Below are 27,999 nucleotides of genomic sequence, written 5' to 3'. Positions count from 1 at the left end.
ACGGCCCGGCGGCCTAGCAACGCGTGCTTTCCCCTCAGCATGGCCGAGCCGGGCGGAAAGGCCCGCGGCGCTTCGTCGGCCGAGCTCGGCCAGGCGGTGTCGCGGCAGCTGCCCGGGCTGCAGGAAGAGTCGCGGTCGGCGCGGCTGCGGGCGCTGGGCGCGCTGCGGGCCTTGCTGGCGGAAGGGCCTCCGCCGGCGGTGCGCGAGGTCTTCGGGCCGGCGCTGCTCCGGCCGCTGACGCGCTGCCTGGCGGGCGACCCTGCCGAGCGGTGCCGCGAGCTGGCGCTGGAGCTGCTCCGGCTGGGCCTGGCCCAGGGCGCCCACCCGAGCGAGGCGCTGCCCGTGCTGATGCCGGCGCTGGCCCAGCGGCTCGCTCTGCCCCAGGGCCCCAGCGAGGCCTGCGAGGAGCTCCGCTCGGCCTCCTGCAGCTGCTCACCGAGCTCCTCCGCCGCTGCGACCGGAGCGCCCTGGCGCCCTTCCTACCCGAGGCGGTGGGCGTCCTCCGGGCCGCCCTGCTGGACCCCTTCCCGCCCGCCAAGCGGGAGGGATGCCAGGCGGCCTCCGCAGCCGCCGCCGCCCTGCCAGGTGGGCCACCCCAGCCCCACGCGGTTCTCGCACCTGGGGCCCGGCAGGGGAGGGTGGGAACGGGAACGCCCGGCTGACAGGAGAAGGGGAGGGAGAGGGCGGCCTTTCTGGGGAGGTTAGGATTCTGAGGGGCTTTTCGTCCCGACGTCAACGTGTATGTGTGTTGTGGGGGGAGGTTGCGTGAGAGAGAATTTATATTTTATACATATAATGTATGTGTGTATGTCGATGGATGGATGGATGGATAGATCGAAGATGAAAGAGAGAGAGAGAGAGGATGGATGGATATACCATAGATAGATACTATAGATGGATCGATGGATCGATAGATACAGTAGATGATAGATAGATAGATAGATAGATAGATAGATAGATAGATAGATAGATAGATAGATACTGTAGCTAGATGATACATAAATACTGTAGATAGATAGATAGATAGATAGATAGATAGATAGATAGATAGATAGATGATAGATAGATACTGTAGATAGATGATAGATAAATACTGTAGATAGATAGATAGATAGATAGATACTGTAGATAAATGATAGATAAATACTGTAGATAGATAGATAGATAGATAGATAGATAGATAGATAGATACTGTAAGATATACATAGATAGATACATAGATGGTAGATAAGGATGATAGATAGATAGATAGATAGATAGATAGATAGATAGATAGATAGATAGATAGATAGATAGATAGATGATAGATAGATAGATAGATAGATAGATAGATAGATAGATAGATAGATGATTGATGATATATAGATACAATAGATAGATAGATAGATAGATAGATAGATAGATAGATAGATAGATAGATAGATAGATAGATAGATAGATATGATAGATGGATGGATAGCTAGACTATACAGTGCATACATACATACATACATATATAGACAGACAGACATGCATACAGGCCACCCAGAGTTGCCCTGTGTAAAGATGGGTGGCCAATAAATTCAATGACAGGCACAACTGACTGACTATAGATCAGGGGTGGCTAACCCTGGCGACTTTTAAGACTTGTGGACTTCATTTCCCAGAGCTCTTTTGTTGGCTAGGGAATAATGGGAATTGAAATCATACCAGTCTTCAAAGATGCCTAAGTAGGTAAGTAAATAGGTAGGTGGGAGGGTGGGTGGGTGGGTGTATGATAGATAGATAGGTAGATAGATAGACGACAGACGAATGTAGACAGAGAGAGGGAGGTAGATAATTTTTACATATATTGGCCCATAAAAAGTATTGTATGTATAGGTCAATTAGTTTATTAAATTCATATGCCACCCTCTCGCTGTTGAGCAAGTGTGTGTGTGTGTGTAAAATGTATCACATTTATATTTGTATGCATTCACATACCACATGTACCACACAGTATATATCAACCCACATGCACATAATACATATATGGAACCATATATATATATAATAATGTAGGTATGGATCATTATATGTAATGTGCTGTTGGAAGAATATTGCAGTACGTTGCAAGTGTGCCCCATCTGGGGAAACATTTAGCAGATTTACAGCAGTTTAAGCTCAGCCTTGTTTATGTCTTTGGTATCAGCCTCGGGTCAGTTAAGAACCAAGCACTGCCTGGCTAAGAACAAACCCTAAAGTGGGCTCTTCTCTACCATTTCCAGTCGCTAAATAAAACCTTTCCGCCTTCCAGATCATTTTCACCTGCAGTCGGAAAGCTTGATCAGTCCCTTAATGCAGGCCATTTCCCACCAGCACTATAAGGTCCGCGTTGCTGTCATTCATGCCACAGGGTCTGTGATCCAATTCGGCAACGTCAAATCGCTGGATGATGTGCTTTCTCACCTCGCCCAGCGATGTTTTGATGACATCCCACAGGTAACATTTGGCCAGGGGTTAAATTCATTACTTTTTGTAAAGCTCAAGTTTCATTCGATTTAGATGGAATTGCAAAATGCATGATACGAATCCCCCCCCCCTCCCCAGATCTTTCATTCAGGTCAGAGAGGCTGTTATCAGCGTAGTTGGTGAATGGCTGTTGCACCTGCGGGATCGCTATTCCTATTTCCATAAATTGATCCCTCTCTTACTCAGTGGCCTGACTGATGAAATGCATGAGAATAAGTAAGTCAAATTCAGACTGTCTTATCTTACACTAGCAGAGCGGTTGTCTACGGTCAGTGGGGTCGCAAGTGCCAAGCACAATTGGGTCGTTGAATTTCCACCCCTTTTTAAAATGTGTCAAGTTGCACACTTGTAAAAGAAAAACAACAACATTGGCTTGCCCTGTTGTATCTGCAAAGATTCCTGTATATCAGCTGTTTTCCGGATGTCTTGGATAGCAATTTCCAGAATTCGTAGCATGAACAGACTGTCTGATATTATGTGTGTGAAATTAAACTTGTATGCAGATGTTAGAGCTCTAACATTGAGCAAAGAATAAGTATCTTTGGGCCTAGTCCACCTAACATCGACAAAAGGAAACATTGCCATATCAAACTTCCATACCATCAAAAACCCTGTGCAATTGTGAAGTATATACATGTAGCCTTTGACTTAAAACAGTGGTTCCCAAACTTGGCAACTTTAAGACTCCAGCTGGCTGGAGAATTCTGGGAGTTGAAGTCCACAAGTCTTAAAGTTGCCAAGTTTGGGGACCACTGTCTTAAAAGAACAATTGGGACCAGCTTTAGTCAGAAATCTCCTCCAAAGGTTCTTTTAAAAAAAAAAATGTAACAGGTATAGTTTCTTATGCAACTATATATTGCATAGAATCGACAACATTTGTAATTATTTTGCTTTGTGTTTAGGGAGCTGGCGTTAACCTACTGGAAGAAAGTGGGGTTGCAGTGGGAAAAAGAAAATGAAGACGATATTAAGGATAAACAGGATTTTTATTCTGAGCCTTCTTATTATCCACCAGGATGTGAGTACTGTGTAAAATGCTCATAGACTATTTTTTGCAAATTACTTCCCCAAGGTTTTAATGTTTAATTTTAAAAAATAAGGTATAAGGAATACTTTCAAGAGAAAATATAAATTAAGATACAAATAGAAGGACTTTGGGGGTTTCTTATTCCATTCCCAAATGAACAATGTTTTCCTTAAGATAGGCCTGTCTGTTTGCACACGTTCAATCTAAAATCTGCCCAGTTGAGCAGGCTTTTTCATGTCATGCATTTTCTTAAATATTGTAATTGCCCCAACTCCTAACCAGAAGTCCCACAGATTACTGGCAGGTTGATCAACAGATTAATGTTTTTGCCCTTGTTAAGGAACAAGCCCTGTTATAACCTACTACTTTTCAATCTGTTTATTATTTACACTGGGATTTGTCTGATTTAGAAGTGTTGTGACATTTTTAGATTGCATCTCCACTAACAAAAGTTAACAGATAATTGTGTGACATTTTAGAATTTTGACCTAGTAAATTTTCACTCCCTTCCCTTAATTTTTTTTTTAGATTGTTATGGTTCTCTGTGATGTGGCAGATAAGCCTTCCATGGTGGGCAGCTTTTTTGGCAAATGTGCCAGAGTTCAAGACTAAACGTGAAATAATATTGCTTTCATGGTCATTTCAATATATAAGCCTGTTTTATATATGTATTTATGTATGTATGTATATGTATATATATAAAACATATATAATAATATATATATAGGTTCATTGAGAAGCTGAATCCTAACACGGGACAATATTGTTGCCTTCCACTTTCAAGATCTTTTAAGTTCAATTTGTATTTCTGCTGTTGTTAGTGTCCTCAGACCTTCCTCCCAGGCTGAGTTGGGAAACGAACAATTCTTTTATCTTTAAGTAGCTGGAGAAAGACAGAGGCCTCTAAGGAAGGCTGGGGGAATTAGGCTTCCATTTCACATATCTTCTCATGCAACCAGAAGATGGCCAAAATTGAATGCGAGAATGTGTTTGTGTTCACTTAAGAGTCTCATTTATGGCTTTGAAGTTCAGAACTGAAGCATACAATCTGCTGCTTGAAAGCAACAGGTTTATCCATATTAAAAAGATACCATTCGTTTTCCATCCAGCTGCTCAATTCTGACCGGCTCAAGGTTGACTCAGCCTTCCGTCCTTCTGAGATGGGTAAAATGAGGACCCAGATTGTTAGGGGCAAGAGGCTGACTCTGTAAACAGCTCAAATAGGGCTGTAAAGCACTATGTATAAGTCTAAGTGCTATTGCTATTTTACTTGTTTTCCAAAATCACAGAAGGTCAGATGCCACTTAACTTGCCTGTTAATGTCGTTTGGGCTAATTTCTCTGCCCTTTGATTTCATCTAGATTTCCAACATTTGTCCGTAAATGACATATTTTTTAATAAACCAGCTGTTTAATGGTTTGGGAAAGAGCGAACTCTTTTTACCTCTAAAAGACACACCTGTCTGTTTCCCTCCCTGTCCTGGCTTTTCCACTGAGGATTCTCTTTCACCCCAGTCTCCTCCTAGCTGCAAGCTAATGAACCTGACACTTCTCCCTTTTTGTTCTTTGATCTCTGTTTGACAGAGATTGCAGGTCAGTGGGAGAAGGAGAGAAAGAGCTCAAAGCCATCCTAACAATAGACTGACTTTCTATAGAAAGTCAGAAAAAAAGGGGAGGGAGGGGAAATCACCGCCTCGGGCTGTGGGTGCAGACAAGTTAAGGAAAGGTGGAGAGAGAGAGAGAGAGAAGCTTTTGACAGCAGTGAGATACATGCGATGAAATAGCTGCATTTGCGCATTAGGAATGAAGGGAACTGTTGAAAAAGGCCAGTCAAAATTGTTTGGAGGGGGGATGCAGGGGGGGGGGGGCGGAACAGCGCCTCTGGTCAAAAAGGACGCCATTCTCATCTTCATCTTCTCAGCGAGGTTTTTTGTCTTTGACCTCTTTGTTGCCGGCTGTCAGTTTCTATAATCCCAAGGCTTTTCTTCCATGACAAAGAAGTCATACCTCAGAGCACCTTTGAAGGGTCTTTCCTTTAAGTAGGTGCTTCACAAACACTCCTGCATTTTTTGCTCTTCGCATCCTGTCTTTTAACTTTTGCTTTGTGTTAGCCACACAAGCAGAGAGCCACAGGCGAGACCCCGAGATGCTCCATGCCTTTGCCCACCCACCCACCCGGCTCCCAACCCACCTTAGGTCATCTTCTTTCTTCAAGCAACATTATTTTTACCAAAAAACACCGCTAGTAACTCGTGTGTTTTCACTTCCCAAAGGTGTATCTTTCACACATCGCCATAGTCCTGTGTGTCTGTGTGTGAGAGAGGGAGACACACACACACACACACACAGATACTCTCCAGAGTGGTAGGGAACAGTAGCACCAAATGAAAATGTGAGGGAAACAGAACCATGAAAACCAAACTAAAAAGACAGCAAAAACTTCCATTGTAGTAATCAATGTTTTGTTTAATAGTTTTCTATCTATTTCATCCTTGGGTCAATAAAAACAAGACCAAAAAAAAAACCTTTGAGAAAATGGCGTCTACATTTTAGGGTGAATTTTGGAGGCAGGTATTTGCTAGCGCGGAATATCTTAGTGGTGGAATTCAGCCAGTTTGGGAGAACCAGTTGTTAACCTTCTGAGCAGTTTGATGAACTGGTTGTTGGAAGAAATCATTAGGGCAGAGAACCAGTTGTTAAATTATTTGAATCCCACCACGAGGGATATCCCCAAGCCTTCGTACTGGTCACCCAGGAATCGTTTTCCGATTTCAAATTGAGAATATTAGAAGAGCTTGAGACATTTTTTGCTGCCTCTCTCCCTGAATTCTTTCCTTCTTTCTTTTTCATCTAGTAACTCGTCCAGATCTGGGATGTCGAGAGCTGGTAACCAGAAACATCTTCAAAATACTTCCCGGCCTCTGCCACGACATCACCGACTGGGTCGCAGGCACCCGAGTAAAGGCATCCCAGCTCCTGTTTATATTGTTACAGCACGCGGAGGACCATATCACGCAACACATGGAACTCCTCCTGCGGACCTTGTACCGTGTGTGCTCCGATGAAGAAAGCAGCGTGGTTAGCAACGTAAGTTTGCTCCTTTCCAAACTCTGTTGGGGGAAGGAAATTCTGCTACCCTCAAATTGACAGAGATTTGATCCAGCAAGAATATTTGGCTTGTTGGTTAAGGCACCAGGCGAGAAACCTGGAGACTGTGAGTTATAGTCACAGGCATGGAAACCGGCTGGGTGACTTTGGGCCAGCCACCAGGAGACAGAGTTCTAGTCCTGTCTTAGGTATGAAATCCAGCTGGGTGGCTTTGGACCAATCAGTAGGAGATGGTGAGTTCTAGTCCTGTCTTAGGCATGAAAGCCAGCTGGGTGGCTTTGGGGCTGGTCACCAGGAGACAGTAAGTTCTAGTCCTACATTAGGCATGAAAGCTGGCTTGGTGACTCTGGGCTCGTCACCAGGAGATGGGGAATTCTACTCCTGCCTTATGCATGAAAACTAGACTTTGGTGAGTTCTAATTCCGCCTTAGGTATAAAAGCCAGCTGGGTGACTTTGGGCCAATCGCTAGCCACTCTCTCTCAGCCTAATCCACCCACTGTCACTGGGCAGAATATAGGCAGATTTCCCAAGTAACCAGCCCAACATATTACACTGATTATAGTACCTATTGTGATTTGTCTTGAGCTGTGATTATTAATTTTATTTCAATATGCACAGAAGTGGGATGAAAAAGATGTGGAATTGACTTTTTTCCCTGAAAGTTTTCAGAGAATTTTTTTTCCCGTGTCACAGTATCAGGCATCTCATGATTGATAATAAAATCTTCTGGGCCCCAAATCCCATGTCACCTCCCCCCCCCTCCTGCTTTTAGAATATATAGGAGCTGACCCACAAGGCCGTTAATTTTGTTAATCAACCTATCCGGGTCAAAGCCTACGAGAAACTTTATACGGTACCATTAAGCAAAGTATATTTCTGTTTGATTACTGTACCGATCAGTGATGAGATTGTACAAATTGTGCTTCACCTGCGCTGCTGGCCAAGGTGGAGTATTAAGAGCCTTTCAGAAATCATAAGCAGGAGATTAAAATGTAAAAAACGCCTTTGGGGGATAAATTCCATTTGCAAGTTATGCGCAGTTCACAACCTTTCTAGTTAATTTCACCATATTATCTCTTTCTCCTTCTCTGCCTGTAATCCTCCCACAGTAATAAGGTATGCTGGCAAGAGCTCTGATGAAGATTCAAAATCTGGAGGCTTATGTGCTCCCAGCTTGCTGGTTCCCTTGTCTTGTCTGGAAGGAACTCGAGTTCCTTTTGTGGTTTACAAACAAACGTAGCAAGCAAAATACAGTTTTCTCCAGATGTTGTTATCTGTCAGCGGGATTATATCACTGGGGGCCATTCTTGGTGGCATCTCTTGAACCTTTGCAATTAGGAAGAGGCCAAAGTTTAAAGTGTTGAGTTCTAGATTCCCGTGTTTGTTTAACCCCTAAGCATCTCCAGGTAGGGACTCAAGGCAGTCCTTGACTTGCTACCACAATGGAGCCCCAAATTACTGTCGCTAAGTGAGACAGTTGTCAAATGAGTTTTCCCCCATTTTAGGGCCTTTCTTGCCACCGTTGTTAAGCGGATCACTGCAGTTGGTAACACGGTTCTTCTTAAGTTACCTCTTCAGTTAGTCACACTAACTTCACACTTAGTTGTGAAGTGAATCGGGCTTCCCCCATTGACTTTGCTTGTCAAAAGGTCGCAAAAGGGGATCACGTGACCCCCCCCTTCCAGGACACTGCGACCGTCATAAGCATGAGTCGGTTGCCAAGCGTCTGATCCCCATGATCATGTGACCACGGGAATGCTGCAACGATCCTATGAAAAACAGTCGTAAGTCATTTTTGTAACCTCGAACAGTCACTGAATGAACCATAGTATACCGAGGACGACCTGTAGTGTGTGTTTTTTTTTAAAAAAAACACCTTTCTGAATCCTCGGAGAATCTTCCAGGTCAGTGAGAAAAGGCTGAAATGGGCTCCCTATTCAACAACGTCAACGTCAACTTTTCCTATAACGATAGGCTTAACTGTGAGATGTGGCCAGGATTATTGATGAATAAATCTTGGCTTCTATCTTAGGGTTCTTAAGATGCCCGTTCTTTGGGATCCCTCTTAACAGCCAAGAAGGAAGTGGCCTCTATTGTTCAACCGGGGGGGCTCTCGAAATATCCAGCCCCTCGGAAATTGTGACTGTTGTATATTTTAATATGTTGTTTGTGTATTATCCCCCTCCCTTGTTTTATTGTAAGCTGCCCAGAGTCCTTCGGGAGTGGGCTGCATACAAATCAATAAAACTCTAAACTCTAACCTTAGGCTGCTCTCCCCCACCCCCATTCCCATTCCTCTTTCTCTCTGAAAGGAAAACAAATAAGGCATATTTCCCCACCACCCACAATTTAGAGAGCCCATAACCCATCACCTTAAGCACGAGTGTCAAACTCAAGGCCCGCGGGGCAGATCCGGCCCTCGTGGTGCTTAACACCTCGCCTGCGGGGCCGGCCTGGAAATAGCAAAGGACCGGCCCGAGGTGCATCAGCCAAAATGGGCCTCCTGGACGGCCTCCTGCAGCACTCTGACAGCCAAAATGAAGTCCGGGGGATTGCGCATGGTCTCTCCGTTTTGGCCAGCAGGGCGCTGCAGGAGCCGTCAGTCCTGTCTTCCCCGCTCCCCCAGCCAGGCTTCGGAGGAGAAATACATGGCTGATCGGGCCCTTGAAAAAATCCAGTTTGACTCCCCTGATCATAAGGTAGAATCTTGGCTTTGTTCCTTCGAAGCTGGCAGAGGAACTGCGGTGTGAAAGGGATACTGTAAATCTCGGGGGGGGGGGCGGGGGGAGACTCTGTCTAAGAGGGACTGAGAGCTTCCGTTCCTTTGAGGGGGAAGCTGGAGAGGTTGTGCTGAAAGAAGACGCAGGAGTGCTTATTTTGGGCTGGTTTGCTACACCTGAATGAAATGTACATAATCCTGAATGAGGGATGGAGCCGAAGGCCTGCGAGGCAATTCCTGAAGCATGAGAAAAGGAAGAAAGCAGTTGTCATCCTCCATTCTTCATTTTTTTAAAAAAATAAAAGCGGGGGAGGGGAGCTCCGTTGAGTTCATTTGGCCTTTAGCATCTTACAACCAGTTTCTCTATGTGTGAATTTTTTTTTTTTAAACAGTGTTTGAAAGCAACCCAGCTGATTGGCGCTTTTGTCAGCCCAGATATCTCGCTGAAATTAATCCTGTCCGATCTTGAAAGGGCACCGATGGCGTCTTACCTCGCTATCCTGGCGGCGGTTATCCGGGGATCTCCCCGCAAAGTTTTACAACCTCACCTGGTGTCCCTTGGCAACGCGCTCTGCAACCCTGAGGTCAGCCAGCGGACTGAAGAGGTGAGGAGAACCCCAACTCAACCCCCTGATCAAGGCAGGCATCAGCATCTTTTCAATCCGTAGACGAGTCTTTTCTGCAAAGTTTATCGCCTTTGGCTTCGGGCGCACGTCCAATCCAAGGACATCTTGCAAGATCCGATCTGGGTTGGTCACCGGGACGAGGGGGTTTGCTCTTCCGAGCTTTTGGACTCTTGCTCATTTCCAGTACAGAGACATTCCCTGAAGATGGGCTCCAGCACGAGTCAGGGAGCTGTAAGCCTCTCATCCTTGTGGCTGACCCAGATTGGATCTTGCAGCATTATCCTAAGACATGTATATGTATTTGCCTTCATTCACAAGGTATTCAGGTTCAAAGGAACTTTTCCTCCTCAGATGACAGAGTTGGAAGGGACCTTGTAGGCCAGGGGTGTCAAACTCCATTTCATTGAGGGCCGCATCAGGGCTGTGGTTGACCTAGGGAGGGGAGAGTGGGGGGTGTGGCCGACTGGGTGGGCGTAGCCAGCTTGATGCCACTTCCCAAACTGCTGGCATGTTTCCTCTTCACACTCGGTAGACCAGGCCGAAGCCACACTGGCCCCAATGTTTCCTCTTTGCATTGGGTAGACCGGGCCAAAATGACACGGACCGGCCCCTTACATTTTGCAGGATGGCCCCATGGGTCAGATCCAACCACATTGCGGGCCAAATCTGGCCCACAGGCCTTGTGTTTTGACACCCTTGTGTTAGGTCATCTAGTCCAACCCCCCGCCCAAGTAGGAGACCCTGCCTACACCATTTCCGTGCCACTTGAAGGCGCTGCCAGTTTGAGGTCTGCCTCCCTGAGGCTGAGTTTGGGGGTCAACTCATCTTAATACATAGTACAGGTAATCCTCGACTTATGACTTGTCAGAAAGTCGCAAAGGGGGGAAATCATGTGACCCCGGGACACTGTAACTGTGATAAATATGAGCCAGTTGCCAACCGTCCGAATTTTGACCACATGACCATGGGGATGCGGCAACTGTCATAAGCGTGAAAAACAGTCATAAGTCACTTTTTTTCAGTGCCGTTGTAACTTCGAGTGGTCACTGAATGAACTGTTGTAAACCGAGGACTACCTGTAGCACACTCAGAGGTTGACCACTTTTCACGTGACTCCCACATGTGACTCCCGAATTGTATGAGATGGCCATATCTTGGGAGATGTTACAATCTCATTCCCAAATCTTACAAGGTTTAAAAGATATCATGGGATTTGGTCCATCAAGGTCGACTCAGCCTTCCATCCTTCCGAGGTGGGTAAAATGAGGACCCAGATTGTTGCGGGCAAGAGGTTGACTCTGTACATCGCTTAGAGAGGGCTATGAAGTGGTATATAAGTTTGTTATAGCTTGGGAAGGAAGGGAGGGAGGGAGGGAGGGAGGGAGGGAGGGACTAAGGAAGGCATGGTGGCTCAGTGGTTAGAATGCAGTACTGCAGGCTACTTCTGCTGGCTGCCGGCTGCCTGCAATTTGGCAGTTCCAATCTCACCAGGCTCAAGGTTAACTCAGCTTTCCATCCTTCCGAGGTGGGTAAAATGAGGACCCAGATTGTTGGGGGCAAGAGGCTGACTCTGTAAATCTCTTTGAGAGGATTGGAAAGCATTATGAAGCAGTATAGGTCTAAGGGCTGTTGTTCTTCTTTCCCTCCCTCCTTCCTTCCTTCCATGGTGCGCAGTGGTTAAAATGCAGTATTGCAGGCTAACTGCCCACTGTCAAGAGTTCGATCCTGAGCGGCTCAAAGTCGACTCAGCCTTCTGTCCTTCCGAGGTGGATAAAACGAGGACCAGATTGTTGGGGGCAAGAGGCTGACTATAAACCGCTTAGAGAGGGCTGTCAAGCACTGTGAAGCGGTATATAAGTCTAAGTGTAATGTAAATTTTAATGTAAAAACTTGTCTCCAGGGGAATTCTGTATAAGTATGACAGGTATTTTCACCTCTGCAGATACATTGTTGATATATTGGAGATGAGAGAGGAAGAGGCAGATAGGTTTTCTCTGCTAAGAACATCCGTGGGAAACAGCCCACACCGGATCGCCTGAGCCAAGCAGAGCAAAACAAGAAGGGAAATTCCGTTTCCGCCTTCTGGGAAGCATGGAATAACGGCTTCTTTTTGGTGTTTTTGGCAGGTTTTTTACCTGGAGCAGCTGCTTTGCTGTGTGGAAAATCTCGTTGAGCTGTGCCAGGAAGACTGCAAAGAAATAAGCCTCCAGCTCACCAAGGTTTTGGTGACCATCATGGCAATACCAACCGCTGGGCATTTACATGTAAAGGTAACCACCCCCAATGCCATTCCTGCTTAAGGTACTTATTGTTGCAGGATGTGATTCGACATCTGGAACAAGCTCTTACATTCGCCTTTTCACAATTCCAGAATTGATTAGCAGAGGCTACTTGAATTGAAAAAAATTAGCCACAGATATGGAAAGTACAGGATTGGCAACGCTTAGTCCAGCTTTGATACCTGGTCCTATAAAGCGTTTCCTTTAAACCTCAAAACTTCTAAATTTAGGGCCTGGGAAGGGAGGGAGGAGGGAGAGGAAAGGGGAAGGAAGGAAGGAAGGAAGGAAGGAAGGAAGGAAGGAAGGAAGGAAGGAAGGAAGGAAGGAAGGAAGGAGGGAAAAAGAGGGAGAAAGGGAGAATAAAGAGATTCAAGAAATCATCTAACAAATTAGATCACTGATCCAGTATTTTGCCTAATACTGGATTTTGATCCTCCTTCAGCCTCTCCAGTTCTTTCCATGGTCAGGGAAGGAAAATACTTTCAGTATTTTCTTCAGGAGTTGCCCTTTTCACCTCCACTACCCCCCAAATGCTGAGCTTTAAAAAGTTTGAGGCATCCTTTAAAATCGGAGGCCAGCACCTGAGATGCTTCCGATAATGGATGTCCCCCCCACCCCACTTCGTTTATGACCCTCGCAATGCCCATAAATCACTTTCTTCTCCAGTCAAATTCCAACTAAATCAGGCTGCCATCTTTTCATGGAAACTCTTTGGTGGCCTACGCAAGCTTTTGCTGCCCGACTCAACTCCCTTCGCTTAATGGCTATTCAGCTTCCTGTTTGGTTGCTTCTGGGCACGATAAACTACCCTGAAATTTACAGCTCTTTGCCACCGACAGGCAATTTTTCTCCCACCCCTCCCCACCCCCAAGCCATAATTTTGAAACTTACCTTTTAAAACTGTAAAAATCAAACGCAGATTAGCATGAACAGTATTTTATGCACACAATCAAAGGTCAAAGGGGTACTGTGTGCCTTGTGGAATCCGGATGCCTAGACTTGTTCAGGAAGAAGAGAATCTAAGCGTTTCGTCTCGGGATGCTTTTTTCTTTTTTTTTTTCTTTTTTTAAAGGATTCCTGGATAAATCTGTTTTAAAGAAAAGGAAGTTCATTAGGCAAGTCCTGAATCGCTAAAAGCATTCAAATAGGCTTTCACCGGAAAGAACTAAAAAAAAGGAGGGGTGGATTTTGGACCAGAGCACTGATTTAGCACCAGAAGTATCTCCTTCATTGTCTTTGGAGGCCGATATAATGCTTCAGAGGGAAGGTGGATATGCAGGTCAAGCCTCCTGCAGATGTGCATTTTCTGAGGACGTGGCTGCTTGAAGGAACTTCCCAACAGCTGCAGACAAATGGCATGTTCCAATGGCCGCTTCTCTTTCAATTCCAAAGCACTGCAGAGACCAAATGCTTACCACAGTCCTCGGCTTACAACAGTTCATTTAATGACCATTCAAAGTTCTTCTTGTGCCATTATCCATCATTGGACGTTGGCAATCATGTTGGCGATCCTGTTTTTATCAACAGCAGCACGAAAAAGTCCTGTTGAGTTTTGTCCAAACTGAACCCTTAGATTTTGAAGCCACTGTGTTCTTCTTCTGCCTGGACCTCCTTGGCCTTCAGTTTTTCCTTGGAGGATTAAGTGAAGGAGGCCGTATTTTTCTAAGTGTCGCATCACCTGTCCAAAATATTCTTTCGCTTTCATTCCAAGTTACAACCCTGAAAAAAGATGAGCTTTTTTCACACTTATGACCAGTGGTGGGTTGCAGGCGGTATACGCCCCGGTACGGGTGTACCAGACCCTGCCCGGAGCACCGGATACCGTTCCGGTACGGTGCTCCGGAGAGCCCACCCATCCGCCCGAGCTCCTTACCTGTCTTTTAAGGCTTCCGTGCTTCCGCGCATGCGCTTGGCGCATATAGCACCTGTACGATGCTCCGCAGAGCAGCTGCAGTGTCACGGAGGCTTGCAGAGGTGCTAAGAAGCATGGGTGCGCTGCGCATGTCCATGTGGATGCCGCCGGGACCGTTCCAACCGTACCGGTTGCAACGGGATCCAGAACCCCCCACTGCTTATGCCCTTTCCAGCATCCCCATGGTCACATGATCAAAATTCAGATGCTTGGCAACTGGTTCATATTTATGACAGTTGCAGTGTCCCGTGTGTGTGTGTGTGTGTGTGTGTGTGTCACGTGATCCTCTTTTGCAACTTCCTGACAAGCAAAGTCAATGGGGGAAGCCCGATTGACTTAACAACCCTGTTACTCGCTTATCAACTGCAGTGATTCGCTTAATGGCTGAGGCAAGAAACCCGGAGCAAAACTCACTTAACGAATGTCTCACTTAGCAACAGGGATTTTTGGGCTCCGTTGTGGTGGTAAGTCGAGGACTCCCTGCATTCCTTCCTCAATTCTCCCTGTCTCTGTCCCATTCCTATAGTTGGAGGAAGCGATGAGTGCCTTGGCTGAGGTCCAGCACTTTCGGGATGCCACCGGCTTATACAAGCAGCACATATCTCAGCTGATGGAATGGCTGTCCTCGACTCACCACGGCTGGAGCTCCTGCTCACCCGAACTCCTGCAGCTGGACGTAATTGCTACTCAGTCAGGTGAGAAGATTGGAAGCGGGCAGGGATTGAACCTCCCTACCCTGGGATTCATGGACCAAGAGATGCGAAGGCAGCTTTCTTTATCTATTTCAGTAAGAAAATGTTTATTTGGCTGCCCAGCTTACTCACCGGGACTCTGGGTGGCTTGCAATGAAAAAGCCCCAGTATAAAACCCAAGAAACCCCTCAACCTCCCAGACCAGCCACTTGATGTGCTCCATATCACTCTGGGATCCCCAGACCCATTGGCAGAACCAGGTCTTCGGGGTCTTGTGAAAGAATATCAAAGGGGAACTGATCTTCTCTCCGGAGGGATGATGTCCCATAGGGAGAGAGCCACCCCAGAGAAGGTTTGTGGTGCCCACTTTATTCTTGATGCCGTTTGCTAACGGTTCTGTCCCAGGTGAAACGAGACAACACGGGAGTTTATCAAGTCCTAGCAAGGCTGCATTCCCAGAAATCTGTTCAAGTTGTTGTTAGATGCGAAGTCGTATCCGACCTGTCGCGACCCCAAGGACCACGTTCCTCCAGGCCTTCCTGTCCTCTACCATCCTCTGGAGTCCATTGAAGCTCACGCTGGTTGCTTCTGGGACTCCATCCAGCCACCTCCTTTTCTGCCGTCCCCTTCTTTTGCCCTCCATCGTTCCCAGCATGAGGCTCTTCTCCAGGGAGTCCTTCTTCCTTCTCATTAGGTGGCCAAACTCTTTGAGTTTACTCTTCAAGATCTGGCCTTCTCAAGAGCAGCCAGGGTTGATCTCCTCTAGGACTGACCGGTTGGTTGGCCTTGCAGTCCTTCTTCTTTTGCCCTCCATCATTCCCAGCATGAGGCTCTTCTCCAGGGAGTCTTTCTTCCTTCTCATTTGGTGGCCAAAGTCTTTTGAGTTTCTTCTTCAGGATCTGGCCTTCTAAAGAGCAGTCAAGGTGGATCTCCTCTAGGAGTGACCAGTTTGATGGCCTTGCAGTCCAAGGGACTCAATGCAGGAGTCTTCTTCTCCAGAACCAGAGTTCAAAGGCCTCCATTCTTTGGCTTCCTCATTAGGTGGCCAAAGTCTTTGAGTTCCCTCTTCAGGATCTGGCCTTCTAAAGAGCAGCCAGGGTTGATCTCCTCTAGGACTGACCGGTTGGATGGCCTTGCAGTCCAAGGGACTCAATGCAGGAGTCTTCTCCAGCACCAGAGTTCAAAGGCCTCCATTCTTTGGCGCTCAGCCTTCCTTATGGTCCAACCTTCACAGCCATCCATTGCAACTGGGAAAACCATAGCCTTGACTAGACACACTTTTGTTGGCAGGGTGATGTCTCTGCTTTTTCAGTCTGTTCATAATTCAACTTATTCAACTGAGATTTGATTGCCAGAAAGAACCGGACTTCCCCATTAGGGGTTCGCTCCTTTCAGAGACTAATTTCACTTGATACAAAACTCTACTGCTTCCATTTTCTCTTCCTAGGGCCTCTGATTGCCGAAGTCCTGAAGGATTTTATTTCCATTCTTAAAACCTGCCTTCACACTTCCAAGGACCCTCGGATGCGCCTAAAGTTATTTTCTATTTTATCCCAATTGCTTCAGAGCCCAGGCGAGACGGTCAATTCAAAAGGGTAAGAGCCTGATTTCATATCCTTTAGATCTGTGTGTCTGTCAACCTGGCAAGATGTGTGGACTTCAATTCCCAGAATTCTCCAGTCAGCTGTTCTGGGAGCTGAAGTCCACTCATCTTAAAAGTCAGCTGGGTTGGCAAAACACAGCTTTAGACATTTTGCCCCGTCGGATTTTGCACTTGATTTCTATAGATGTAAATTGGTTTTCTCAGTTACAAGAATTCACAGGCAAATAGGATTAAGTCCCAGGTAAGACGCAGTTAAAGAAAGCTACTTTAAAAAAAAACAAAAAACCATTACTGCCCAAAATAGAGCCGTGGTGGCACAGTGATTAGAATGCAGAATTTCAGGCTGACTCTGCTCACTGCCAGGAGTTCAATCCTCATCAGCTCAAGGTCAACTCAGCCTTCCATCCTTCCAAGGTGGGTAAAATGAGGAGCCAGATTGTTGGGAGCAAATGGGCTGACTCTGTAAACTGATTAGAGAGGGCTGTAAAAGCACTGTGAAGCTGTATATAAGTGTGCTATTGCTTGGGGAGGGAGGGAAGGAAGGAAGGAAGGAAGGAAGGAAGGAAGGAAGGAAGTCTTAAGTGCTATCGCTAAAATCACTTTGTGTGAGTTGGGCGGCCCTACAAATTTGAGGAATAAATCAATGGGTAACGAAGCAGCCTGATAGATAGGTGAAAATTAACGCCAGAGGAATGGGTTGCCCTAAGGAGAGTACAAGCCTAGAAACATCCAGGGGGCACCGTCCAAACCTTGTCAAGAGACTTCAGCTTAATGTTGATTTTACCACCCAGGTTGTGTTTATGATTTCAGATCCGAGCTTGCGATTGTGCAAGCTTGTTATGTAGAAAGGGTGCTCCTAAAACTTTCAGCTTTGGTGGGAGGATTTCTCTCTTTCTCTTTCTCTTTCTCTTTCTCTTTCTCTCTCCCTCCCTCCCTCCCTCCCCTCTCTCCTCCCCCCTCTCCTCTCTCCCCTTTCCCCCCTCTCTCTCTCCCTCTCTCTCCCTCTCTCCCCTCCCTCCCTCTCTCTCTCTTTCTCTCTCTCTCTCCCTCCCTCTCCCCCCTCTCCCCCCTCTCTCTTACCCTCTCTCTCCTCTCTCTTTCTCTCCCTCCCTCCTCTCTCTCCCCCCCTCTCCCCTCTCCCCCCCTCTCTCTCCCCCTCTCTCCTCTCTCTCTCTCCCTCCCTCGCTCCCCCCCTCTCTCTCTTCAGGAACCTTTCCTCTCTAAAGTTTGGCTAAAATCAAAGAAAGAGCACTACCCTTGGTTTGATGTTCAGCGATGTGCACAAGGCGGGGTGGGCTTCAAAAATTTTAGCAAGGGGTTCTCTGCCTGGTTGCTGGGTGGGCGTGGCCTAGGCAGCCTCCTGCACCACAGCGGGTTTGCGTGTGTGTTTTTGCCCTCCTCTGGAGGCTGAAACCACCCCATTTCCGGCCTTCGCAAAATTCCGCTAGGCCTGTTTCCTCCCTCCCCAAAAAGCCTCCATGTGTGCCCTTCATTTATCTGCTTCCAAAACAGGCCACGTGGGGAGGGGTGGAGCAGGGTGGGCGGGGACAGCTAGGAGTGGGGTTTGGGGGGGGTTCTCCAAACTGTACAGAATCTTAGCTAGAGGTTCTCCCAAACCCCTGCGAACCCCCCAGCTGCCCACCCCTGCACCCTGTTGCAACCTTATTGAATAGGGAGAGTTTTGCAATATTTTTCTGGTCATCAAACCAACTGGTCCTGGAAGCAAGATGGATTAATGGCGGGCAGCGGGGGGAGGCAAGAGGAGAGATTTCTGAAATAGGATGAATTTGACTCTGAGGAAAGACAAAAGATGCCAGAGGCAGTGGGGGAAGGAGAACATTTTCAGGAGATATTTTTCCTTCCATTTTTTTTTTCAAATGCACTTTTTAAACATGATTCGCCTTCCCGGAAGACATTCCAAAGTGAGTGGCTCTTGTAAAGGCCCCCCCCCCCATTTTGTGGTTTTGACACATTTTATTGAAGGGATTAAAACAAGCCATTACAGCGGGTGGAAAAATGCAAAGAGTTCCCATGGGTCATTTAGCCCAGACCACCTTGAAGCCTGAAAAATCACTTGGAAGAAAGAAAAAAAAACAGCTGTGTAAGTTTTCTTCACGGTGAACCTAAAATAATAATGAACGGGGGGAAAGCAGTCTTCTTTGGAAAAGTCGGTTCAGGTTGATTACGTTTTCCGGTCTGCGTGATGGTTCTCCGAGGAGATTGCAAAGCACGATAACGATCTGACTTTAAAAAAAAAACACCTGGTGTTGTGATACACCGTTTTTGTGCATTTGCATTTTGCACGCCGGGTAAGAAAAGGGACATGGATATCTTTTCAGAGCCCGCAAATCAATCAATCAATCCCTTGCATCATAAGGGCCGTGTGCCACCAGGGGTGGGCTTCAAAAATTGCAGCAGCCGATTCTCTGCCCTATTGCTGAGTGGGTGTGGCCATGGTGGGCGTGGCGATGTCAGCCACCTGCACCACAGCAGGGGGGGGGGCATTTTTTGCCCTCCCTAGGCTCCGGAGCCTTTCCTCGAGGCTCCGGGAGAACAAAAACTGCTTTTCCCGCACTCTAGAGGCCCTCCAGAGGCCACAAACAAGCCAGGAGGGGCCAGCCAGGGGTGGCCTTAGGGCACAGGTGGGTTCCTACCAGTTCGCACGTATTCGGTAGAACCGGTTCGTCAAATCTACCGAACCGGTTAGAAGAGGTTCCACCAGTGGACCTGGAAAGCAGGCCACACCTACAGAAGAGGTTCCAAAAAATTTTGAAACCCACCACTGGTCCTTGGATATGATTATTCTACACTATCATGCTCCTATTTATAAAACTCAGTGCCTCTGTGAAAGGTAAGGATGACTACTGCGTTTGTGGTGCAATCAGAACATTGCGTGTGTTGAAGTTGTTTTAGCGCAAACCAAAGATGCCTTTTAAAAAACAAGTTTACATTATATTCTTATGTATGCCAGGGCTGTGTGCGAGGTAATTTAAGGTGGTTCTGACAAGTGTCACCGGCATCTTCATATCCGGTCACATGGGCAGCAAGCCACTCCCATCCGGTCACATGGGTAGCAAGCCACTCCCATCCGGTCACATGGGCAGCAAGCCATTCCCATCCAGTCACATGGGCGGCAAGCCACTCCCACAAAGGAGGCCACACCCACAGAGTAGGTTCGAACAATTTTTGAAACCCACCACTGCATTAGGGGGTCCATCCAACTGGGCAGAATCCTAATTAGAGGATCGCCCAAACCCATGTGAACCCCCAGCAATCTACCCCTCCACCCTTTATCCATCCCCAGTAGATTGTAGTATTTTCAGAAGCTTGGAAACAGATCAAAAATTCCAGAAGGCTTCCATCCAGAGTTGCAACCTGTCCCGTAAATGGATGACTGTACAGGAACTACGATATCTCTCCCAATATCTATCCTTGTTTTATCCATAATGCTTTCCACCAAGACATTCCCAAACTTGGGAGAAATTTCCTAACAATAAGGACAATTAACCAGTGGAGCGGCTTGCCTTCAGATGTTGTGAGTGCCCCAACACTGGAGGCTTTTAAGAAGAGACTTGTCTGAAATCGCAGAGGGGCTCCCGCTTGAGCAGGGGGCTGGACTAGAAGGCCTCCAAGGTCCCTTCCAACTCTCTTATCTGTATAGAACAATGAGAGGCATTCAGTTAACCATCTGGGAGCACCCTGGTCTTTATGATATGATTTTATTGAGTGCAGGGCTATCGTCCTTTGGCGGCTGGTTCTTACATGCCACCTGCTGGAGGAGGAGAGGATGCAGAATAGGAGCCTCCAATTTTATAAACCAAGCTGTGGACTCCCTTATAAAAAGAGTGCCATCCATAATGCTCATTTGCTGTCTTCATGTTAATTTACTGCCAAAGTGCAGAAAATAATGACCGATCGATCCCACAACATCTGGGTAGTAGAAGACCCAGCGAAATCATTTTTTCCAGGCAATGTTTGATTGGGTCTTTCATTGAACGGCAGGGGAGAAATCGATTCCCAATCGGGATCAAAAATGAAAACGGCTGGATCTTTGAAAAGCCATCTTTGTTTAACCGAAGGTCGCCATTCAAAAAAATATATATATGGGGGAATGCTGAAAGAACTTCTTTCAAGACCCGAGCAAAGTTGCATTATGAATTATTGACGTGTGTTCCTGTGACTATTTTAGAAATGAGATATTCCGTATAATGAATAAATAATGCCCCTCGTACAAGCTCTTGTCAGAATGAGGAGATTTATTGCATGGTTCCTACCGTCTGAGTATTGACTTCAGCATTTTCCCCCCCTGTGATCGAGGCTGAAATTGTCCCGTGGGGAGAGAGGATCTGAATAGTGACCTTGTGTCACTATAGAGCAAAATAGGAAGGTTGTCCTCAGTGGAGCAAGAAAGAACATCCAGTTTAATTTGGTCGGTTGAGCATTGATATTGTTCAAACGCTATATTTATGAGTCCCCCATTTGGAACTTTCTCCAGACGTCCCTTCTAAGACGGAGGGCACCATGAGAACAGGTCTGTCCTCACTGACTTGGAACATCGGAAAGGTTTTGCTTCTTACTGAATCACGTCCTCCTGGAAGCTTGGCAAGCTTTGTCACTTCATCAGAAGTGGGTTTTAATCTGTAGCAAACGTATTTTTGCCTTTTAGAGAGACAGAAAGAAACAGACAGACAGAAAGAGACTGAGACAGAGAGAAAACACAGAGAGAGAGAAAACAGAGAGAGACAGAGAGAAAACAGAGAGAGAGAGATAAAGACAGAGAAAGAAAGACCGAAAGACAGAGGGACAGAAACAGATAGACCGAGACAGAAAGAGAGGGACAGAGAAAAATAGAGAGACAGACAGAGACAGAAAGACAGAGAAAGAGACTGAGACAGAGAGAAAACACAGAGAGACAGAGAAAAAACAGAGAGAGAAAAAAAACAGAGAGAGAGAGAGAGAGAGAAAACAGAGAAAGAGATAAAGACAGAGAAAGAAAGACCGAAAGACAGAGGGACAGAAACAGATAGACTGAGACAGAGAGAAAGAAAGGGACAGAGAAAAATAGAGAGACAGACAGAGAGAGAGACTGAGACAGAGAGAAAACAGAGAGAGAGAGAGGAAAAAAAACAGAGAGAGATAAAGACAGAGAGAGAGAGACCGAAAGACAGGGACACAGAGAAAGAGAAAGAGAGACAGAGAAAAATAGAGAGACAGAGAAATGTTTGAGCCAACTAGTAGGCCAGCTTCTAAGAAACGTGTGGATAAGCTCAAAATTAAAATTAAAGTGATTTACAGTAGTCCTCAACTTACAACTGTTCATTTAGTGACCATTCCAAGTTTCTCACATTTAACAATGCTTGCCCGTGATCAAAATTCAGACTGGCTCATATTTCTCGGGGTCACGTGATTCCCCCTTTTTTCGACCTTCTGACAAGCAAAGCCAATGGGGAAGCCAGATTCCCTTAACCGTTTCACTAACTTTAAGTAACAGCGGTGATTCACTTAACAACTCTTTCAAGAAAGGCCATAAAATGGGCAGGAAATTCGCGTAAACGCAGTGAATATTTTAGGCTCAACAGGGGTCGTGCATTGAGGACGACCTGTATTTATCTCCTGACACTTTTAATCAATGTGATTCATGTATACAGTTCGTTGTCTCAGCCTTCCTTTTCTGTTCAAAAGCACCGTTTGTGGCAGCCAGCCCTGTGACACCCTCCAGCTAAGATACTTTTCAGAAATGTTTTTCAGAATGAAGCTGGAAGGGACGTTGGAGGTCTTCTAGCCCAACCCCCTGCTCAAGCAGGAAAACCCAAATGGTTTTCCAATCCCTTCTTTAAAACCTGCAGTGTTGGAGACCCGGCAGTTTGTGAAGACAAGCCATTCCGTTGGTTGGTTGTTCTCACTGTTTAAATTTCTCCTTAATTCCAAGTTGCTTCCCTTGATGAGTTTCCCTCCATTGTTTTTTCTCCTGTTTTCTGGGGCTTTGGAAAGTAAGTCGAATCCCCCCCCCCCACTTCTTTGTGGCAGCCCCTCAAATACTGGAATTTTAAACCGAAAACTCCTTCAGGTTAACCTGGGGCGGGTTCAACCTGAAAGTAAGGGGTCCAGGAAGAGGACAGGGAAGAGGTCTTTTCCTCCTTCCGCTCCTCCTGAAATATTGCTTACAGAACGTCCATTTGTCCCCCTTCCCCTAAAGAAATCCTAAGTAATGAAATATTGCTAACATATTCTGTCATCAGTTAGGCTTTTCGTTTCCCCCCCCACCCCCAACCTTCCCCCTTTTCTTGTTCCTGCACTCTTCTTCTTCTTCTTCTTCTTCTTCTTCTTCCTGTTCAGGCTCTCTTGTTTTCAAGTCTTAAAAATGTGCCTTTTCATCCTCCCTCCCCGTCATTCCAGCACGTTTGCACAAAGCTTTTTCATTCGGCTCCTCTTTTTGTTTTTGGCTCCAGGCAGTTCGGTAACTACCTTGAGATCGTGATAAAAGACATCCTGTCTCCTAATCTCCAGTGGCAGGCAGGAAGAACAGCAGCTGCCATCCGCACCACGGCTGTGGCTTGCCTCTGGGCGCTGATTTACAGTGAGCTGCTCTCTCCAGAAGAGGTAACATGTCCTGTGCCCCCACTGCTCCTTCCCCACAAACATCACATCAGATCAGCCTCAGTGAAAACCCAGCAAGGAAACACACTTGTCACCTCGAAAGGCAGGTCAAGAGTTTCAAGCTGTGCTTCGTCTTAATGCTGCTCCAGGTTGAATCTAGCCATCTAGGACAGGGATGTCCAACCTTGGCGACTTTAAGACTTGGGGACTTCAACTCCCAGAATTCCCCAGCCACTAACTTTGGCATCTTTTAAGACTTGGGGACTTCAACTCCCAGAATTCCCCAGCCACTAACTTTGGCATCTTTTAAGACTTGGGGACTTCAACTCCCAGAATTCCCCAGCCTTTTTGGTGACTTTAAGACTTGTGGACTTCAACTCCCAGAATTCCCCAGGCACTAACTTTGGCATCTTTTAAGACTTGGGGACTTCAACTTCCAGAATTCCCCAGCCATTTTGGTGCCTTTAAGACTTGTGGACTTCAACTCCCACAATTCCCCAGGCACTAACTTTGGCATCTTTAAGACTTGTGGACTTCAACTCCCAGAATTCCTCAGCCACTAACTTTGGCATCTTTTAAGACTTGGGGACTTCAACTCCCAGAATTCCCCAGCCATTTTGGTGACTTTAAGACTTGTGGACTTCAACTCCCAAAATTCCCCAGCCACTAACTTTGGCATCTTTGAAGACTTGGGGACTTCAACTCCCAGAATTCACAAGCCAGCAATCTTATTGAGTTTGATATTTGTGGACTTCAACTCCCAGAACTCTAGGAATTGAAGTTCATGGGTCTTAAAGTTGCCAAGGTTGGACATCCCTGATCTAGAATATCCCAGCTGGGAGCAACTGCCACAGAAGCTGCCAGCATCAGGCTAAGAAGGAAGAGGGAGGACAGAAGCAGGCCTTTATAGCTCAGTCTGATCAGCCATTCCCGACCCCTTTTCCTCCTGTTGTTCCAGAGGGGCATTAAAACCAAGGAGCCTTTTTCAGTGCAGGGGGTGGCCTTTAAAGCAGGTGCCAAATAAGGGGGCTGGCTCTCCAGGGTTGAGATGAGGTTGGAGGTTGCTGCTGCTTTTAATTCTTTTTTTTTAGGGGGGTTGGATATAAGCCTTTTGGAATCTACAATAAGCTGGGCAACATGTGAGCTTACGAAATTAAATTAAAATGATTTTTAAAGCCTTGCCAAAATAGTGCTTAGGAAGGATAGGTTAGCCTGGGATTCTGCCCAAAAATAAAAGCTATGCTAGAGGTAAAAAGGAGCCAGCAGCAAGCCAACAAGGAAAGAATGGTGTCTTAACTCCCCCCTCTTCCCCCCCCCCCCCAGTCTGAAACCCTCAGATGTGTTGGGCTGGGAGTTTGTTTGAAATTTGAGCATTTTTTGTTTGGGGGAGAAAAATGCAAGCTTCTAATCTCCTTTTAACTTCAAAGGCTCGAGCTGGTTCTATCCCATTGTTCAGTGAGAAAGTCAACCTGCTCTCGCTTTTCAACGTCTGGCGAAATGAGTCCCGGCCATTAGGCTGACTGATACACATCTTATCCAATTAAATCCTCCGGAAAAATCCAGTATTTTAAAAGGCACAAAACAACCTTTTAACACAGGAGTGACCAAGCAGACCTGGACCGCTGAGAGATCCTGATTCAAAGGACCAAAAAAAAAAAAAAAATGTAATTTACAGCAGGACAAGCTTTGAGGTGGCCTGGTTCGACTTAGTCAACTTGGCTTTCAAAAATTGATGTCAGGCTTCAACCTCTAGGATTCTTACTAGAGAATCCCAAGAGAAACTAGGTTTGCAAATCCTGCAGCTATCCTAGAAACCGTTTCCTCCAGTAGAAAGCATGTGGAGGGGGAATTTCTGCATTTCTCCTTCGCGATTTGGGTGATCTGTTGCAGACAGTAGTGATGTTGTTGAGATTTGGATATTGTGACTGCTTACAGCCAAGACAGTAATATTGACTGAATTGTCAGACTAAATCATTGGAAGAGCAGGCTCAGAACCCCGCCAGGTACGCACGGCTTTCGGGATTTTCCATTAGGGCAAATTTTCGATTTCTTACTCAGAACTTTGAATCAATTTGAACACAAAGCAGGCAGAATATAGACGGACAGAGGAGGCAAGAGAAAGTAAGGGAGGGGGGGAACGGCAGGTATATATTTGATAGCTCAAGTAGGCAAGGCAAGATTGAGGTGGGACGTTGCACAGAAATTTGGACCAGGAGCACCATCTCCTGGAGTAAAAACGAAATGCTAACTTGAATCGATTTGTCACCCTTTCCAAACCTCTCCAAAGGGCAAGAGGATAAGACGCTTATTAAATTAGCTTCCTTGGATTACAAAAATCACGCACAATCTGCAGAAATCAGAGCAGTTTGGATTTCAGAATGTGGAAAGGGCAGCTCTTGAGAAAAACAGAAAAATATTCTCAACCTGTAAGGATGCTGAGAATTACTTTAGGCAAAGGTCTCACCTGTATTTATTTAGTTATCCATTCCAATATCATTAGTGGGAAATTGTTTGTTTTTGTCTTTCCTTCCAGCACAATATCACGCGCTGTTCTTAAAACTCTCGGCTCCAAAGTCATCCTCTGTGCAGCGCCGTGACTGATGCAATCTGAGAAATATAATTGCGAGTCCCTCTCTTGGGGCTGTGCGGTGCTTTTGACCTTGCGTTGTCGTCTCACAGTTGAACTTTCTACAGCTATTAAACAAAGTAGAAGGGCGGGAAAAAGCAGTAGGGACACCCAGTGCAATAAAATTCCAGTTAAAGATGAGCTGGCTAATTTGCATGCTTCTCCCCTGTGTTTCCTGTATCCTTTGCTAATCTTTTCCTGCCAGTGAAAACAAGGAACTTTTCGCTGAATGTTGGTTCAAACAAGGAGGAACCTATAAAATTATACTATATATCAGGGGTCCTCAAACTTTTTGAACAGGGGGCCGATTCACGGTCCCCAACACTTGGGGGGGTGCGGACCTATTGGGTGGGCGTGGCTAGGTGGTCATGTGACTGGGGCGTGGCCAATTTAGCAGTCCATTTTGCCTTTGTCCTTGCTGTACTTGCTCAATCCAAGGAATCTATTTACTTAAGACACTCCCACCCACCCCTCAAAAGTAGAAAAATAGAGACCACCTTTGGTGGGAAGGTAACAGCGTTCCGTGCGCCTTCGACGTTTAGTCATGCCAGCCAAATGACCACGGAGACGTCTTCGGGCAGCGCTGGCTCTTCAGCTTTGAAACGGAGATGAACACCACCCCCTAAAGTCAGGAACAACTAGCACATATGTACGAGAGGAACCTTTACCTTAATGGCTGCTAAAAGGATGCTTTCTTTAAATTGTCTGCTTTAATCTTTGCCCCAATTCTTACATTTAGCTGGTTATGTTGTGTTCTTTCTATAACAGATCTGGCTTGAGATCATGAGTCGAACGCCAGATGCCGATTACTTAACAAATGTCTTTTCCCTAAATCTGGTGGTTTCTTGTTTTCACAGTTGCAAAATGTCAAAGATGCCCTGATGCCTCCGATCATTGTGACGCTGGAAGAAGATTCCAAAATGACCCGTTTGATATCTTGCCAAATTATCAGGACTTTTTTAGACAGCTGCAGAAAACAGCCCGAACTCAGCAAAATTTATCCAGGTATTTTAGAGGGCTAAGCAGCAGGCCTGGTTCAATCTTTTTACCTTTCCCTGGAATGAGAACCTGGCTGTTTAGTAAGACTGTTTTTCAAACTTGACAACTTTGAAAAACACAGATTGAGAGTCACTCCAGTTGCTAGATACATTCCTCCTCCCCACCCCACCCCTTTCTGGTCTGCTAAATTGTGGCTGAAGTAACAACACAATATAGGAGAAAAAAACATTGTTGTCATAGCCAAACATATCAAGTAATTTTTCTTGCAATATTCACAGTAGCATTTGATAACTCATCGTGTTTCGGTTTAATTTCCTACATATAAAGGACTGTATGAGAAAAAGCAGCGACTAATTCAATACGCAGGCTAGAAATGCATCATTTAACAGAAAATTATTCTGTCAAAGCTTTTCAACTAAGAATCATGGTCGTTGGCATAACATTTTTCTCCCTTTTTTTCTTTTTAAGTTAAGCAGTTTTAGAAAAATGCAAGAGTTAAAACTGAGGGAAATGAATGGAAGGTTTATTAAAGATGTTTGGTTTCCCTGCATTGCTGTAGTGGGAAGCAACGTCCTCGTCACATAAATTGTGCAGAGAATATTCACGAAGTCCGGGAAATGACCCTGCCATTTCTTATTTAGAACTCTTGAAGCGCTTGGATGACGTCTCGCACGATGTCCGTTTGGAAGCCGCTGCGGCCTTGACCAGTTGGTTCAGATGTATAAACGACCCAGAGACAAAAGCTCTTCTGAAAACCAACATTGAGGTCCTCTACCAAGAGCTGTTAGTTCACCTGGATGACCCCGACCAAAACATCCAATCGGCTGTTTTAGGTAATTATTGCCGTTCAATAAGCTCTGGTTTTCCCTGAAATTTTTTTTTAAAAAATTTAGTTAATCACTTTTGACATAGCTTGATAATCGCTTCCAACTTCCTAGTGGCAACCTTTCAGGAAATAATTATGGCTTAAATTCCAGTGTTCCAAAAATTGTTTTTGAGAAATTGTATGCCTTGAAGCCCAAGCCGTTTTCATAACTCCGGCCACTTTCTATTTTGCAGACACTTTGAAAGAAGGGGGCGTTCTTTATCCAGACCTCTTGGCGAAGGAAATCGAAGGAGTCGTACACAAACATCGCACTCCAATCTATTGTGACCAGCTGCTTCTCCACCTTGAATCAACGGGATGGAGCTATTCTGAGTCCTAAATGCCTCGGTGGGCCTTAATTAATGGTGCCTTAATTAATTAAAAATGGGAACCTTTCCATTTGTTCCCCAGAAAAGGGGTACTTCAATAAACAGAGACATTTTAAGCTGGAAGAAG

General features: G+C 45.9%; 1 protein-coding gene across 1 annotated transcript; it reads left to right on the top strand.

Moving 5' to 3' along the window:
• Positions 1 to 27,999, top strand: DNAAF5 (dynein axonemal assembly factor 5). Its single transcript, XM_032230752.1, is given in 14 exon segments — positions 1 to 412; positions 415 to 585; positions 2,276 to 2,460; positions 2,582 to 2,706; positions 3,393 to 3,508; positions 6,371 to 6,603; positions 9,737 to 9,949; positions 12,097 to 12,240; positions 14,688 to 14,856; positions 16,301 to 16,448; positions 22,906 to 23,056; positions 26,537 to 26,684; positions 27,320 to 27,511; positions 27,738 to 27,999. Coding segments are annotated over 14 exon segments (2,514 nt in total). The 5' UTR covers positions 1 to 39; the 3' UTR covers positions 27,884 to 27,999.

This window comes from Thamnophis elegans, chromosome 14 (genome assembly GCF_009769535.1).
Source record: "Thamnophis elegans isolate rThaEle1 chromosome 14, rThaEle1.pri, whole genome shotgun sequence".
In the NCBI taxonomy this organism is placed as follows: Eukaryota; Metazoa; Chordata; class Lepidosauria; order Squamata; family Colubridae; genus Thamnophis; species Thamnophis elegans.
This window is presented reverse-complemented; position numbering and strand designations above follow the sequence as displayed.